Source organism: Balaenoptera ricei, chromosome 4 (assembly GCF_028023285.1).
Source record: "Balaenoptera ricei isolate mBalRic1 chromosome 4, mBalRic1.hap2, whole genome shotgun sequence".
NCBI lineage: Eukaryota > Metazoa > Chordata > Mammalia > Artiodactyla > Balaenopteridae > Balaenoptera > Balaenoptera ricei.
The window spans coordinates 93,802,003-93,820,665 of NC_082642.1; the positions used below are offsets into that span (position 1 = coordinate 93,802,003).

Sequence of the window (18,663 nt, forward strand, 5' to 3'; positions counted from 1 at the left end):
CGTAAAAGATGCTAGAAAAGTTAAGTCCATGTATTTTTTCCTGTGTGTGCAGAGGAGGGAATATAATACATAACAAAACTGACACATTTTAATAAATGGCAGTATATTTCAAATTTAGGGAAGCACAAAGACCTGAGAAAGCACCTTTTTATGCAAAATATTTATATAGGAGTATAAATAAAATGTGCACTACAAAGTAAAATAAAATAGACTGGGGCATACAGAACACAACTAATATGACTAAGCTTGTTTAAAAAAAAAAAAAAAAACCACTGGATTTTTTAAAGCTTCCATTTCACAGCAGGGTTGAGGGAGGGGGTACTTCATACCCAAAGGCTCACTTCCCTGTGTCATCTTTGTAACCAAAAGCAATGCACATAAGACTTCTGTGAACCCTTAAAATACGTATTTGTCAACTTGAATTTGCAATTTTCAAGTTGGTGGTGCAGAACCATAGAAGTGTAATTTTTGCAGTTCCCTTCACACACCTTTATCTGGAAAATTCTAAAGGTCCACCACCACGCAGAGGTGTTGCTATATGAAAGAAATTTTCCAGTGAAACAAGTTGTTGCTCTTCCTACTCTGCAGCAATGTTAGTAAAGCTTCCTTTGAAAAGTGCCTTAAATAGATTTCCACATATCTGGTTTAAGACTGAAAACAATTTCAAATAAGCCTTGCTCTGGTTAGCTACAGCTTTAATGTGAGGAGTTGGAATTTTTAAGAAGGACAGCATTTGTAAACCAGTTCCATCTTCATGTTTCATGGATTGAAGACAGAATATTGTATCTGTCGTCACACTTGAGTTGCATTTTCACTGTGCATGGCCTATTTGCATACAAACAAAAGAGATTATTTTTAAAAGAGGTTTTCTGTGTTTTTGTTTTGGTCCTTTGGGATGACTGTGGTAAGACGGGACCAAGCCATTTTCATACCTTGGATTTCACACGTGTTTAAGTGACCCCCTCACTTCCCCTTCCTCCCCACCCACTTCCAATTCAATGGCGGTCAATGTTAGGATCTTTGTCACCATTTGTCCGGACTATTGCAGCAGCCTCCAGGCTGGTTCCCTCTCACTATCCTTTACCCTACCATTATCTTTCATCAAAAACAATCTGATTATGAAACTTCCTTGCTTTAAAGACTTACTCCCTGTTCCTCATGGGCAGAAGTCACACTTACTTAGCAAGACACATGAGGCCCTTGACAGCCTGAATCCAAGCTTTCTCTTCTGCTTTTATCAGTCAACTCATATAACTTACCCTCTAGTCACACTTGAACTGTTCACTATTCCCTGACCCTCTCAAATCCTTTCAAGACTCTTTTGCCTTCTTTGCCTTTGCACAAACTGTTCCTTCTGTCTGGAATGCCTTTCCTGCCTTCTCTGTCGGCAAAATGCTCCTCTTCCTTTAAGATCCAGATCATTCCACAGTTCACAGCTGAAACCTTTTTTTTTTGGCCGTCCTTCCCCTCCTCTTTTCACAATATCTATATCTTCCTTGCTCCCAAATCATATTACTTATTCTTCCATTATAGCTATTTCCTCATTGTGCTACAATCTCACTGCTCATATGGCTCTCCTGCCCTGAGTTCCACAAGGGCAAGGGACATGTTTCATTCCCCTTTGCGTTCCTGGTGCTTAGCAAAGGAACAGGTCCAGTAAATGTTATTAAAGTTAATATCTATTAGCTGATTGCTTATAAGCTAGGTGCTCTGCTAAGTACTTTAAATCTGTTACTTCATTTAATCTGCACAACAAACATACAAAGTTTTACAAGTGAGGGAACTAAGTTTCAGAGAAGTTAGGCCACTTGCTCAGGGACGCACAGCTGGCAACCTCAACGTTTTAGTGGTATATAGAATTGAATCTGTTTTAATTTCTAACATCATACTATGTGACTATCATTAGAATGTCAGATGTCAGCGTACTTTTTTGGTGTGGTTTGGCACTTTTTTGAGTACATGTCTCTACTCTGCCCCTTACTAATTTTGTGATGTTGAGTAACTTACTAAACCTCTCTAAACCTCAATTTCCTCATTTTTTTTCAATGGGGAAAATAATACCAGGCTCACACGGTCGTCGTAAGGATCCAGGGACAACACCTACGTAAGTTCCTAGCCCTGTCCCTGCTCGTCTCAGCCGTCACTGTTCCTTCCTACTTCGAGCCACGCATTTCATATTCCTCCAGAGTTCACTTAATCCTTACCCTCTGAAAAACTGAAACTATTAAACCTTTGAACAGATGAAGAAACTGAGACTTAGAGAATTAAGTAACCTGCCCAAAGTTCCTTTAAGCAGATGTTTTTCCTAAGGCCCCCCAGAACTGAATGAGCCCCTGATATCAATAACTAAGTAGTGTTTAAAGGGATCATTCGCCTGTATGTGTGAAAATTCAGCTGGAGGCATTAAAGAGCCTGGGTTTGAGCCTCTTTTCCTTTTTTTAACTTTTATTTTCTGGCAACCACGAACACTTAACAAGCCAGGGAATTCTCTTGGAAATAAAGTCTTGGGTGAGCCACTGAATGGGCACATTAACTTTTCTACTCCCTACTGTCTAAATTCTCCATGTTCCTCAAATTTCCGCCTTCTCCACTGAGCTCTCAATCAAGTTCTCCCCTCGCTCCCAATCCACTTCCTTCCAACCCCCAGGGGAAGATCTTGGGAATGCTCCCAACTCAGTCAGAAGAGAAGAAGATAAGTGGCCTCTGCCTTAGGATCTGGCTTCCTTAGGGAAGTGTCTTGCTGGGTCCACACTTTCAACCCCCTTAGCTTCTGTCTCCCAGCTCTCACCTGTCTTGTTCCATCACTCACTTCTGTTATCTGAGGGTCTCAAGGGTGTTCTATGTTTGCCACTCTTGACTTACGAGTCTGTACCCCTCTACTAGATGACTTTTTACCTTGACTTCATCCTCCTTAGCAGAGCAATGAAATCCCTATTTCTGCAATCCCACCAATCTAGAGGTAATCACTATGACTACTTTGACGTATTTGCTTGCTATCTTGTTTCTCTGCATTATTTTCTTTATAATTCCATAGCCTTATGTTTTCTTCTGTCATCAAGAAGTCATCATCAACTTCACCTCACTTTTAGTTTACTTAACCATTCACCTACTATGAAAAATTTAGGTTGATTCTTACTTTTCATTATATTAAATAATGGTGTAATAAACATTTTTGTGCACAAATCTGTTAACATCCCTCATTATCTAATTATATAGATCCCTAAAGGTGAAATTATTAGAACAAGATAAATAAGCATATTTTTATGGTAAAGAAAAATGATAGTTTATATATCTTCTAGAAGTAGAAGTGTAAATTTGAATATGTTACCCATGATGACTAATGAGCAAAAACATCTTTATAAATTAAAAGCACGCAAGCAGAAATAAAATATTTGAGGTCCAAAAGGCTAAAAAGGGGGTTTCAAGGACAACTTCATGAAGACACTCACTTGATTACCAATCACAGGACAGGGTTTCATTTTAATGTTTTTGGCATCCTACCTCATATAAATATATTTTAGGTGGCTTTTTTGTTTGGCTTTCACCTTATTCACTTGCATTGAGCCTGGCCTTCTCTTATCTATAATTAGGAGGTCTATTATAGCAACTTTTGAGTTATAGGTAAAAATCCATTTGCTAGAACTGAGTCAGAAAAGGCAGAGCCAAAGAAATTTAAGACTTCATTTAAAAGATAGGAAATAATAGATTTTAAAGAAAAGAATGTGAAGCCTAAAATATTTCATTTTCACAAGACTTTACATCCATTATAAATTCTTATAGCCCTCATAGCATTGGTAAGTACCAATAGCCTTATTTTACAGATGAAAGCACTGAAGTTCAGGGAGCTGGATAGCTTCCCCAAGGTGACTTCGCTAATAAGTACAAAATTACTTATTAACTAGTTATTATTTGACACCAGCCCGACTGACTCAAAACGCTGGCACTTATCTAAGACACAATACTACCTACAGACAAACGGAAAACAGACAGCTTTGTGCTCCTGGGGAACCTCACACACTTCAGTCATAAAAATAACACCACATTTAATATATTTACCACTAAGCTGAGCTCTTTCAGGACAGAAATCATATTTGCTCGTCTTTGGTATATTTCAAATGTGTGGCATAGTGCCTGGAACAAAGGTGCTGAATGAACTGAAAAAATTACTTAGAACATAGAGAAATAGGCAGTGGCCAAGTTTGCTTGTTATCTGCATTTTTAAGGCTCTTGATACAGCATCTTAAATTGCTTTCCAGAAAAGTTATAGCCATTCACAATCCCACAGTCAGTAGTATATGAAAGTACCATTCTTCCTGTATACTCTGAGCATTAATACCCCCATCCCCTAATGAAACATAAATTATTAATTTGATAAATGAATATATCTCATTGGTGTTTGCACTGGCATTTCCTTAATATTTAGTGAAGATGAAAATTTTGTCTTTTAAAATTACATTTTAAACTGTTTATTTTGAAATAATTAAAGATTCAAAGGAAGCTGAAAAAAAGTGTACAGGGAGGCCCTATATACCCTTCAACCAATTTCCCCCAATGGTAATGTCTTGTATAACACTAGTACGATGTCAAAATCAGGAAACTGACATTGGTTTAATCCACAGAGTTTATTCAGATTTCACCAGTTTTATGGTTTATGTGCACTCCTCTGTGTGTGTGTGTGTGTGTGTGTAGTTCTATGCAGTTTTATCACACGTGTAGATTCATGTAACAACTGCCATTATCAGGATACAGAACTGTTCCATCACCACAAGGCTCCCTGGTGCTATCCCTTTGTAGCCACACATACCTCTTCCTTTCCCCACCACCCCTAACTATGGCAACCACCAACTTGTTCTCATCTCCGTGATTTTGTTGTCTCAAGAATGTCATATAAATGGAATCACACAGTAGCATTTTGGGATTGGCATTTTCACTTAGCGTTATTCCCTGGAGATTCGTTCAAGTTTCTGTGTGTATCAGTAGTTCTTTCCTTTTATTGCTGAGTAGTATTTCATGGTATATGTGTACCACAGTTTGTTTAATCATTCACCCAAGGAAGGACATTTTTTCCCCTTAGTTTTTGACTATTAACAATAAAGCTGGTATGAATATTCATGTAGTGTTTTTTGTGTGAGCATAGGTTTTCATTTCTCTGGGATAAATGCCCAAGAATGCAATTGCTGGGTTATATGATAAATGTATGTTTAGTTTTGTAAGAAACTGCCAAACGGTTTTCCAGAGTGGCTGTACCATTTTACAGTCCCAGCAGCAACGTATGAGTGATCCAGTTTCTCTGCATCCTGCCAGCATTTGGTGTTACCATTATTTTTCACTTTAGCCATTCTGATAAGTGTACGATAATAGATCACTATGGTTTTAATTTTCATTCCCATAATGGATAATGATGTTGAACATCTTTTCATGTGCTTACTTATCATCTGTATATCCTCTTTGGGGAAATGTTTTTATGTCTTTTGCCCATTTTGTAATTGGATTACTTGTTTACTGTTTAATCTGATAAATGAAAACATCTCATTTGGTGTTTCTTCAATGTCTACTGAAAATGAACATTTTTTTGTTATTTGTATATTTTAAAATCACTTAATTATTAATGGCATTGGATTGCTTTTGTCACTTCATAATTGTTGTTTTCCATTCCCAATTAGATTATAAAAATTGTATGTTGGCTTTTTCTTCTGTATCCTCCATACTGCCTTAAAACTATCAGGTTCTTGATAAAGATTTATTGTTTACTTGGTTGAAAATAGTTGTAAGATGGAGATGATGATCTAGGTTTATCTTTTGGGTACTTATTTATTTCAGGTTTTACCCCATGGTTATTTCCTGGCTGCTATTGACTAATTCATTTATTTCGCTAAATGTTCATTTAAAAAAATTTTATTAGATCTTTTAGTAGAGTCACACCTGATTAATTTGATCCCCAATAATATAGAAGTGTGACATTTGCATTGCTTGGCCAATAATATCCTGAGGCTACAGAAGGCAAATTTTAGACTCACTTTGACTTCAAAGCTTTCTAAGACAACGCTTTAATACTTCCCTATTCCAATTCTACTATGTTTTTTCCTGCTTATTGACCTAAGCTATAATGATCCCCCAAATTCCACTCAGGCTTGTTTTTTCCTTTACATCATTAGATTCACCACAGTCTTACAACATCCCCCTTACAACATCAGATTCATCATAGGGTTCATCTCTGAGAAGCTTTGACAAACACATTTCTTATGGCTTAACAAAAGAGAATGGAATCTATGTCAGTACCAAAAATCCAACATATAAAATGACAGCTGCAGAAAGCAGAGGAGACTCCAGGTCTGGCCGATTGACTCTAGGATGTCTCCGTGTGGCCCTTTATGGACAGCAGAGGTGAGTTTGGTTCAGTGAAGAGGTCCCCTTTCATCACCTAATGTTTTGTGGGAGTGATCTATCTGCTGTCTCTGTTCTCAGCTCTCTAAGATCTACCCCCTCTACTCAGCTGGGAGTGCTCCGCAAAGGTCACCACTGACCTCTGGAGTGACGTTTTCAGTCATTCTCCTACTTCACCTTTCTGCAGAATTTGACACCGTGACTACCCTCTACTTTGTGAAATATTTTTCACCTCTTAGCTTAGGTGACCTAATCCTTTTTTGGTTCCTCACCAACCTCTCTGAGATACTTACTCACAGTTTCTTTCTCTGGCTATTTGCACTTTCACCAAAGGATTATGTACACCCACCAAATGTATTAGTTTGTTAGGGCTGTGATAACAAAGTACCACAAACTTTGTGGTTTAAACAACCCTCCTTCTGAGGGTTTTAAGGGAAGGATCTGTTCTAGGCCTCTCTTCTTGGCTTGTAGATGGCCATCTTTTCCAAGTCTCTTCACATGGTCTTCCCTCTATGCATGATTCTGTGTCCAAATTTCCTCTTACTTTTAAGCATATTAGTCATCTTGGATTAGGGCCCATCCTAATGACCTCATTTTAGCTTGATTATCTCTGTAAAGACCCTATCTCTACATACAGTCACATCCTGAGATACCATTAAGAAGAATGGTACTTTCATATACTACTGATTGTGGGATTGTGAATGGCTATAACCTTTCTGGAAAGCAATTTAAGACTCTGTACCAAGAGTCTTAAAACATATAAATTTTGAGGGGACACAACCAACCCTTAACCCTTAGTCCCTAGAGTCACTTTTTCTGTATCTCATGTGCTCAGTGTAGAAATTTGGTAAATATGCTTTGTCTTTCCATGGACATGTCCTCCTCTTTTTTTAAACTGAAGTACAGTTGATTTATAATATTATGTTAGTTTCAGGTGTACAGCTGTCCTTCTCTTTCTTGCGTCTCTCTCCTCCCCTGGTTCCTATGACATCACTTTTCTCCTGCTCTGTTCCATTCTCTCTAGTCCCTCCTTGGTGTCTACTGTGGACTCTTTATCCTCATCTACCTCCTTAAATGTCAAAATTTTCCAGCTTCCATCCTTGGCTTCTTCTCAATTCACCATCCCCTCTCCCTAGTGATCTCACCCACAACGAGAATTTCAACTATCACCTATACTTATGCTGAAGACTCTTAATGTTTTCTGCAACCCATACCTCTTTCTTGAGCTTTACACCTGTATATCCAGTTGCCTACTTGGACATCACCATCTAGCTGCTCCAAAAGATCTCAAATTCAGCATGTTAAAAAATGAATTCAACTTCTGTCCTCTTTCCCCTGGCCCAAACCCAATCCACTTCCTATATCCCTCATTTTGTGAAGGATGCCACTATATACTTAGATGTCTCCTTCCAAGCTCCATATCTGTCAAAAACCAAATCCTATCAATTCTAGTGTGTAAATATCTCCTAAATGCATCCTCTCCTCTCTCACCCTACCATAACTGCCCTGGTTTCATGTCCTCAACACCTCTCCTTGAATTAGTTTCCTATAGTCCTATTAGTCTAATAGTTTCCTAAATGATTTCCTTGTTAACTCAGTTCTGCACTCTGCTGCCCGAGGAATTTTTAAAGCAAATTTTATCATATTTTTGCTTGTTTATGGTTCTTCAAATGTAGGCTGTGACTTTAGGATAATCACAGTGGATGCCTGGGCTCAGGGCAGGGGGGAGAGAGTGTCCTTGTTCTGACCCCTCCCAGTGTCCACCTCATCCTCTATGAGTACTACTTGTCAGGCATCTTCTCACAGCTATACCTGCAATTCCCCCATGCACCCCATTTGTCTACTTAATTACCCAGACCTTGGGTGTTTAAATTATGTTGACTTCCCATGAAGCCCACAGCTGGTGGTCTAAAAAGCCTCAGGAGGGTCTCTGAGCCATCTTTTCTCTCCTGTACTAGCTCTTTGCTCCTGGCTTCATCCTTGCATCTAACTTGGCTCTCGGCTTCCCTACCCTCATCCTCCTTTCCAGCATTTGGCTTCCCACTGTGATCAAAGTCATTTCCTGGAGGTGGCTGGTCTTGTCCTTGGGCTCTGCCTGTTTCATTGTCAGCTCCCCTGGGAGCCCAGCCTAGGGTTGTCCTGACAGGCTCAGAGGGGATTGAACACTTCTGCTGGGAAAAATCTTTCCTGAATTCTAGTCCTAGCATTGACATCAAGTAGCTGTATCATCTTGGACAAATGACCTCCCTTCTATTTCTTAATCCTAACAGTAATAGTAATAAACAACAACAATAATAATAATCACTGAGTACTTACCGCGACAAGGTTCTAAGTACCTTACGTGGATTATCTCATTAAAATCTCACAATTATTTTATCACAATTATCCCCATTATACAGTAAAACACTAAGGATTTCAATTGTTAAGCAATTTGTCCAAGGTCACACAGCTAGAAAGTGAAAGAATCCAGGACAGAAACACTAGCACTTTGGTTCCTAACCGTGGCCACTTAACCCCTGCACTGTTCTTTCACCGTGCAGCTCACTCCAGAGCCATGAGATCCATTTGTAAAATAAGGAAATGAACACTCTGGTCTCTTCCACATAGAATATTCTATGAAAACAGGCTTATCAGGATCTAGTGATTTATGGGTAGAGTGAGTATATTTTGAGAAGGAGTCAAGAGACAAAAAAGTTAAACACAAAGGGCCAAAGCCCTAACAATGGAGCTCCACAAATTATGAGTGATCACATACCACTAGACAGCTGACTGCTTTTCTGAGAGAAGCCGGCTATTGGTTACTTTTTCTTAAATATCTAGTTTTATTTTTCTGCCTGCAGATGTGATCCAAGTTCAAAAGCACAAGTAGAAAATAAAAATCATCTGTATTTCTAATATTGTGTGTATAGAGGTATCATGTATAAAAGTAGTAGCAGTGTACATTCTGTTTTTTTTCTTATACAGAATACATTAAGAATTGTTCTACAATACAGTTTTTAATGATTGCATGGTATTTCATCATGGATGTTCCATAATTAACCAACTACTTATGTTTAGATATTTAAGGTGTTTCTAAGATTTTCCCTATGAGAAACAATGGCAAGAAAAATATGCTTGCGTCCTTACAATAAATTCCTAAAAGTTGAACTACTTGGTTAAAAGGCGTATACATTTTGCTTTTGGTATGTATCACTAGATTATTGTCTAGAAAGATTATATTATCATCAACAGGTAATAAGGGTGTAAATGTTCCTCCCTCCTTAGAAACACATAGGATTCTTACTTGCTTGCTTTTCAAACAAAATATTTGCCAAGTTGATAAAAGAAAAATGACATTTCACTTTTAATTTGCATTTCTTTTATTTCAGGTAAGACTAAACAGTATTGGCCATTTATATTTTAAAATTTCCTGTTCATGATCAATTTTCAGGCACTGTGAAACAAAGAGAATCTTAACAAGAACAGTGTAGACAGTGGCCTGTGGTTCTATAGACATCTGCAGGCAGTGTTAGCATAAGGTACCACTTCTATGGTTCCACAAAAATTATATATTCTGAAATTGCTCACTTCATACATGGGTAACATTTCAAAATTTCACTGGAGGGAAAAGGAGTCTTTACTTGGAAATTAAATTCTAATCTTCTGAAATAAAAGCAGCAAAGCTGTCTACCAAACCAGTAAGCACTGGATAGATGAGGGCTACGTAGATTTTCAAAGAACAATAATAAATAACCAGTGACCCCAGCTGCCACCATCCAAGAGAAGGGTGGATGTGACTTCTTCCAGTAAGTCACTGCCATGGGGGCCTGCCAGGACATGGAGAAACCTTTTGGTACAGGACAAAGTGAAAAGAAAGATTTTTACTCCTTATGACCAGTGTGTCCTTGAGTTAATTATTTAGCTGCTTTAAGCCATAGTTATCTCATCCATAAAACACAATGATGATATCATCTGCCTGAGAGTCACTGTGAAGATTAAAATTCAGTGAAATCACACTAGTAAACTACACAGCATATCATGCATGTTCAATACCCGGTAGCTAAATGAATTACTCTACCTCCTTCTGCTACCTCACCCTGCTCAGAATCTCCCATGGCCTCTTTGTGACTCATTATCTGGGTTCTGCATTTTCTTTTTACACCTCTTATTCCTCTTCCTTTTCCTCGGCCTCTCTCTTTCTACTTTCTCTATCTCATTCCCCACCCCCAGGCCAAACTGACCTTGGTGTCCATTGAATTTACTCCCTGTCATTTGTTATACTTGTACAGACATTTTAAAATTTCCTGATTCTTGAAATCAATAACTGTAACATTTAAATATCTGAAAAACAAATTTCAAAAATCAAAATTAAATCACTTAAAAAACCCCCAACAACCAATAAACATTTTGACATTTCCATCTCATCTTCAATTAGTAGTCAAATATCTTTGGTAGACATTTTTTAAATGTCTACCGAAGACATGTATATCTTCGGTAGACATTTTTTAAAAGCTCCCCTGCCTTGGAGGTATGGGATCATCTTAGAGTGATGGAGCAAGAAGGTGCAAATGGCTTCAAGACTCTAGCTAACCTTCCATAGCATAGATTGCTCTTTCTCCCAGATATTCCTGCTGCATAAATACGTCCTTAATACATAATTAGCATTCTTGGGCAGGAAGAACAGAAAACAGCACCATCCTCGACCTCAGCCTGACACTGAGGTCACTTAACTCATAATTGCCTTTCAAGAATAAGAATGATCACTCACCATCCGAGACCCATCTTCACTGGTTTCTGCTGTTGGGGTAACTGTCTGGGAATGACTTCGTTTGTCTGTCTGTCTGTGCTAGTTGGCAGTGGGAGGAGGAACAACCCCTCCTACACCCCTGAAAGCTTTCCTCCTCAATGACTGTTTACTTTGTAACTTTCTTTATTAAAGGCTGTTCCTCTTTTTTTCTACAGATTTTGCCAACACTTGTGGAAGAAATTTAACCCTTTTCTTGCATTTGAATTTGTTGACCTAGGTCTAAATATATTTTAAAAATAATAATTCAGTGGCTTGAGTTCCAGACATGGCATTAAGATAAAGCTGACTAAAAATCCCCCCTCTTGAAACTCCCTCAAAAAGCCTAGAAAATAAGATAATTAAAAGAGAGAAAAAAAAAAACAACACTCTGCATCTATAAGATGGAATAAGAACGTTCTATAGATTTTGGTAAGACAGTAAAAAGTGTGATTTATTATGGATGTGTATTGGAAGTGGGTAGCCTCCCCCTGTGATTTCCACCACAAGGATGATGGAAGATTTCACTGAACTTCAAGGGCAAGGGGGTGACCTCCTATGAGAGCTGCACAACCAAGGAGGGCAAACAAAAACTACCACTTTTATTATGTCATTCCTACTATAGCCAAAAGTTAGATTGGTCAAAGAGAGGATTCCTGAAATAGAGACCTGAAAAAAAAAGCAGAACCCTAAAATTAAAAGATGTACTTGAGAGAGAAACACAAAATTCATCAAGTGGAATCTATTACCAGAAGAAAAGAAATTTCCACGTATGAACTAAAAAAGGCACAATTAAGGAACTCAAAGGGTTCAGATGGTCAAAAAAATGTTTTTAAGAAAATGGATTTTCATCCAGAGAAATCATTGTGAGCATTTTAAATTCCAAAGACAAAGAAAACTAAAAAAAGAGGAAAAAAAATTAAAGTAGGATGACTGCAGAGAAAGTTAAACCAGCTTGGCCTCTTAATCAACCCTAAATGTCAGAAAACCACAGAACAATATCCATAGTGTTTTGAGGTAGCATTCTCTTCCCAGATAAGATGCCAGTTAAGTGTGAAGTCAGTAGAAATATATTACCAAGCAGGCAAAAACAACAACAACAAAAATACCACCACTAAGATAACCTTCCAAAATAAATTACTTAAATATGTGTGTTCCCAAATAATTAGAAATGAATTAAAATTGAAAGCCTAAGAATGGAAAAGCTATGATTAAAGAAAGAAATAAAACTTTGGTAAGCTTGAAAGCCAGTAAAACATATAGAGATAACACTAAAAAAAATTGTTGTAAATTAGTTTAGAAGATCAGAATGTTAAGAAAAATTATTAGAAATAGATTTCCTATATTATTTTTAATGAAGTTTGAAAATAACAGGTGATAGGATTCTGGGAAGGTGGCAGAGCAGGAAGCACCAGGAATCTCTCTCACCACCTAGACAATTGCACTGGCAGAATCTGTCTGTTGTAACTATTTTGGAACTCTGTAGTCTATTGAAGGCTTTCAATTTCCAAGGGAAGGCTTGGACTGTAAATTGTGGTTAATTTCAATCAATTTCAGCTCTTGGCACAGGGGAGCAGCTACCCATCTGCCACTCCCAGTCCCACTGCAGGCAATTGTGCACAAGTTCCTGGAGCACCTTGCACACAGCTTGCATGTATCAGGGTGGGCAAAACAAGACCCTGTACTCCAAATATCTGGGATATATGTCCTGATCCCCGACTGCTGCTTCAGGTACAGAAGTGCAGACAAAGAGATGAGAAGCCGTTTTTGTTGCACCTCCCCTGCCGCCAGCTGAAGTGACTTACAGTGGATTTAAAGGACTGGTGCCCTTCCTCTTCCTTCCTTTTTCTCTTTTTCCACTCTTTGGAGCCAGACATTAAAGACTAGGAAATTCAAAAACAACTGCATATGTGGGGAAAATTAGAAAGTGGGAAAGGCAAAGACTCAAAAAAGACCTGAAAAGACCTTAAGTTTATACCTCAGTGTGATCCTTGGCACAGAGACAGCCTACAACAACTTAAAAAAACAAAAAGAATAACAAAAAGCAAACAGTGGGAAAGGTGGCTAATCTGATCTCCAGAGTTACCACATTAGATTCAAATGTCCAGCTTTCAACAAAAAAATCATATCACAATGTATATAAAGGAAAATATAAACGTCCCTCTTAGAATTTTCCATTAAAAGGAAAAAATAAATCAACAGAAACTGATCTTGTTAAAGACTTGATGGCACATCTACTTTAAAACAACTATCTTAAAGATGCTCAAAGAACTAAAGGAAGATGTGGAGAAAGTCAATAAAATGATGTATGAACAATATGGAAGTATCAATAAAAGAGATAGGAAACCTAAAAAGAAACCAAAAAAATTATAGAGCTAAAAAGTACAATAACTGAAATTTTAAAATTCACTAGAAGGAGTCAAAGGAAAATTTCAGTAGGCAGAAGAAAGAATCAATGAACTTGAGGATAAGACAAAAGAAATTATCAAGACAGAGAAACAGGAAAAAAGATGAAGACAAATTATCAGAGCCTAAGGTACCCATGGGACACCATGAAATCAATCAACATATTCATTGTGAGAGTCCCAGAAGGAGAAAAGAGGGAGAAAGGGGCAGAACACTTCACAAATTTGATGAAAGATATGAATATAAACATCCAAGCAGCTCAACAAACTGCAAGTAAGATGAACTCAAAGAGACCTACACTGAGACATATTATGATGAAGTTTCTGGAAAGCTAAATACAAAGAACCTTCAGGGCATCAGTTGAGAAGGACTTGTAATATACAAGGGATTCTCAATAAGATTAGCACCACATTTCTTATCAGAAACTTTGGAGGCCAGAAGGCCATGGGCCAATATATTTTAAGTACTAAAAAAAAAAAAAAAGAAAAACCTGTCAATCAACAACCCTATATATGGAAAACCTGTCCTTCAAATGTAAGGGAGAAATTAAGTCATCCCCAGGTAAACAGAAGCTGAGAGAGTTGTTTCCTACTAGATTTTCTCTGCAAGAAATGCAGAGAAAGTCCTGTAGGGTGAAATGAAAGCAAACTAGAGAGTAACTCAAAGTTGTATGAAGAAATAAAGATCTCAATAAAGGTTAATACACTGGCAATTCTAAAAGCTAGTATTATTGTAACTTTGATTTGTAACTCTACATTTTGTTTTCTACATAGTTTAAGAGATTAATGCATTTAAAAGACTCATTAGTTTATGTTTTGGAGCACACAATGAATAAAGATGTAATTTTGTAATATCAGCAACTGAAAGGGGTGGTGACAGAGTTGTAAAGGAGCAGAGTTTTTGTTTATTATTAAAGTTAAGCAAGTATAATTCAAATTAGAATGCTACAGCTTTAGTATGTTTAATTGTAATCTCCATGGTAATCACAAAGAAAATAGATATAGAATATGTATAAAAGGATATAAGAAAGAAATTTAAACATTTCACTGCAAAAAATCAACTAAACACAAAGGAAGATGATAATGTAGGAAAAGAGGGACAAAAAAATCTATAAGGAAGGTAGAAAACAAATAGCAAAATGACAAAAGTAAGTCTCTCCTTTTTAGTAATTACTGATAGTTGGAGACTTCATTAGACCACTCTCCATAATGAATAGAACAACCAAATAGAAGATAAGTAAGGAAACAGAGGACACAGTAGACTGACTAGATCCAACAGACATACATAGAACACTTTACCCAACAACAACAGCATACATCTTCTCAAGTACACTTAAGATATTTTCCAGGGTAGACCATATGTTAGGCCTCAAATTAACTTTCAATAGATTTTAAAGATGTCATACAAAATATCTTCTCAGACCACAGTGGGATGAAGTTAGAAATCAATAACAGAACCAAAACTGGAAAATTCACAAATTTGTGGAAATTAAACAACATATTTTTAAGCAACTGCTGGATCAAAGGGGAAATCACAAAGGATATTAGAAAATACTTAGAGATGAATGAAAACAAAAACAAAACACGAAAACTTATGGGACACAGTGAAAACTAGGACTAAGATGGATATTTATAGCTATAAACACTGATGTTAAAAGACAAGGATCTCAAATCAACAATGTAGGGAACTAGAAACTTTACATCTTAAGGAACTAGAAAAAGAACAAACTAATCCCAAAAATAGCAGAAGGAAGGAAATAATAAAGATTAGAACAGAAATGAAATAGAAAAAAATAGAGAAATCAATAAAATCAAATTTGGTACTTTTTAAAAGATCAAAAAAATTGACAAACCTTCAGCTAGGTGGATTAAGAAAAAAAGACTAAAATTACTAAAATCGGTAGTGACCAATGGGTCAAAGAAGAAATCAAAAAAAGGAGTCAAAAAGAAACTTTGAACAGATAAAAATGAAAACACAAATTACCAAAACTTATGGTATGAAGCAAATGCATTTCCAAGAGGGAAGTTTATAACAATAAATGTCTACGTTAAGAAAGAAAAGAAGTTCTTTTTTAACTAGGTCTTTTAAGAACTTATCAGTAAATTTTAAAATTGTGCTATTTTATCATCTATTTTACTTTTACTCCTGTTTTAAACACACTACATTGTCATTTTTTGCTTTATATGATCAGTTATTTTTTTAGCACATTTAATTCTAAGAAAAAAAGATTTTATTTTCTTTCATTTATTCCATTTTATTTATTCTATTATTTCATTAAATTTTTTGTGTATACAGCCATACCTCATTTTATTGTGCTTTGGTTTATTACACTTTGCAGATACTGCATATTTTACAAAATGAAGGTTTGCAGCAACCCAGACTTGTCAGATAAAGGTTAGCATTTTTCAGCAATAAAGCATTTTTAAATTAAGGTATGTTCATTGTTTTTTTAAACATAGTGCTATTGCACACTTAATAGACTACAATATAGTGGAAACATAACTTTTATATGCACTGGGAAACCAGAAAATTTGTGTGACTCACTTTGTTAAGGTGGTTTGGAAACAAACCAGTGGTATCTCTGAGGTATGCCTGTTAATTTCTGACCAATACATATTCCTTCACCTAAAGGGTTTTCTGTTTGCTTGTTTTCTGCTCTTTGTGTGTTTTTACATTTCTTGGGGAGTATGCATACTGGCAATGAATTTTATCAACATTTGTCTGAAAAAGTATTTCTCCATCATTTCTGAAGAATATTTTTTGCTGAGCAAAGAATTGGAGTTGACAGGTTTTTTTTACTTTCAGCACTTTAAATATGTCACTCCATTGTCTTCTTACTTGCATGGTTTCAGGGGGAGAAAAAGAATTACAGTCTGCTGTAATTCCTATCCTTGTTCTTCTGCAGGTACTTTTTTTTTTTTTCCTATTTTTAAGATTTTCTCTTTGCTTTTGGTTTTCAGCACTTTGAATATTGGTGTGAACTGAATTGTGTCCCCCCCTCAAATTTATATGTTGAAGTCCTAACCCCAATTACCATGGATGTGACTGTATTTGAAGATATGGTCTTTAAGGAGGTGATTAAGTTTCAATGAGGCTGTTAAGATGGTTCCTAATCCAATCTGACTGATGTCCTTATAAGAAGGGAAAGTTTGGACACAAAAAGAGACACCATGGATGATAGTCATGGACAAAGGGATGACCATGTGAAGAGACAGCAAGAGGATGGCCATGTGCAAGCCACAAGGAGATGCCTCAGAGGAAATCAGTCCTGCCATACCTTGATCTTGAACTTGCACACTTCAGAACTGTGAGAAATAAATTTCTGTTGCTTAAGTCAACCAGTCTGTGGCATTTTGTTAGGGTAGCCTAGCAAATACAAATATTAGTGGGTTTCGGGGTTTTTTTGGTTTTTTTTTGTTTTTTGTTTTGGTTTGGTTTGATTTTGATATTTATCCTTCATGGTGTTCTCTGAGCTTCTTAGGTCTGTGGTTTGAGGTATGGCATTAATTTTAGAAAATTTTTGGCCATTATTTCTCCAGATATTTGTTCTGTCTCATATTCTTTCTCTTTAGTCCTTCTGGGATTCCAATTACATGTATATTATACCATTTGGCAGTTTCCTTCAGCTCTTGGTTCCTCTGTTCTGTTTTTTTTCCCCCATCCTATTTTTCCTCTTATCAGTTTATATAATTTTTATTGACCTACTTTCAAGTTCCATGATTCTTTCTTTTGCTATGTCAAGTCTATTGATGGGCCTGTTTAAGGCATTTTTCTTCTCTGTTACTGCATTTTTAAATTGATTCTTTCTTATAGTTTACATTTCTCTGCTAAAATTATCTTTAAAATACCTTTTCCATTAGGTCCTTTAACATATTAATTACAATTATTTTAAATCTCCTATAAGATAGTGCCAACATATGTATCATATTTGTGTTTGGTTCTGATGATTGCTTTGTCTCTTCAGATTTTTATTTTTCTTGACTTTTTGTATGCCTCTGCTATACAAATTTGTATGTTGAGGCCCTAACATCCAATGTGATAGTATTTGGAGATGAAGCCTTTGGGAGGTAATTAGATGTGGGACCCTCGTGATGGGATTAGTGCCCATATACAAAGAGACACCAGAGAACTTGCATGCTCACTCTCTTTCTCTCTCTTACCATATGAGGACACAGAGAGAAGGCAGCCATCTGAAAGTCAGGAAGAGAGCTCTCACTGGTACCAAACCAAACTTGGGTCTGCTTGTCCAGTGCACAGCAAAGCCAGTCCATTGACACTGGGTTGTGGTGCAGGAAAGTATAGCATTTATTGTAGGGTGCCAAACAAGGAGAATAGGCAGCTCATGTTTAAAAGACCTGAACTCTCCAACGACTTTCAGGGAAGGGTTTTTAAAGACAGTGTGAGAGAGGGTGTGCACAATCCATGCACAGTTTTTTGATTGGTTGATGATGAGGTAATAGAGTGGTGTTTCGGGGATCTAGATCATCAACATTCTGGTTCCAAACAGTCTGCGGTTTACTTGCTGGTGGTCAGCATGCAGTTAACTTTTTTCCACCTGGTGGGGTTTTTAGTATCTGCAAAACAACTTAAGGATATGGCTAGGATATTATCTACAGCTCTTGAGGAGGAACTAAAGACTTGACTTTCTTGACTTTGTTTTATGGCTAAACTATTATTATTTTGTTTTGCTTGATTGTTTTTCTTTGTTTTTTCATTTTTTTCACTTCTCTGATTAAATTTGCTCTTTGGAACTCAGGGAAGGCCTAGGAAGCTAAAGCAATTTTACGAAGAACAGATGGGGAACACAGGGGTGGGGCATGCCCCTGGGAAGGCCCCACAGGGTCCTGCTTGTCTTCATCATCAGAACCCAACCATGCTGGCACGCTGATCTTGGACTTCCAACCTCCAGAACTGTGAGAAATAAATTTCTTCTTAAGCCACCCAGTCTATGGAATTTTGTTACGACAGCCTGAATCAAGTAAGACAGCCTCATAATTTTTTGTTCAAAATCAGATGTGTTATATAAAATAATAGATGCTGAGGTAAATATGTTTTGTGCTTAGAGATAAACATGCCTTCCTTCTCTAGGTCCTTAGCAATGTGGGGATTTG

At 36.9% G+C, this 18,663-nt stretch overlaps 1 protein-coding gene and 1 long non-coding RNA gene across 4 annotated transcripts in view; one reads left to right on the top strand and one right to left on the bottom strand.

Annotated features, from left to right (window-relative positions):
• Positions 1–11,206, bottom strand: part of CD86 (CD86 molecule) — a 60,634-nt gene extending 49,428 nt beyond the window's left edge. For both annotated transcript variants that reach the window (XM_059921005.1, XM_059921006.1), the window contains exon 1: positions 11,132–11,206. In XM_059921005.1, coding sequence (XP_059776988.1) covers positions 11,132–11,145 — 14 coding nt within the window. In that variant the 5' untranslated portion in view covers positions 11,146–11,206. The remainder of the gene's footprint in view (positions 1–11,131) is intronic.
• LOC132364809 (uncharacterized) overlaps positions 1–16,773 on the top strand; it is a 116,232-nt gene extending 99,459 nt beyond the window's left edge. For both annotated transcript variants that reach the window (XR_009502921.1, XR_009502922.1), the window contains exon 5: positions 16,513–16,773. This is a non-coding gene — a long non-coding RNA (uncharacterized LOC132364809). The remainder of the gene's footprint in view (positions 1–16,512) is intronic.
• The last annotated feature ends 1,890 nt before the right edge of the window (positions 16,774–18,663 follow it).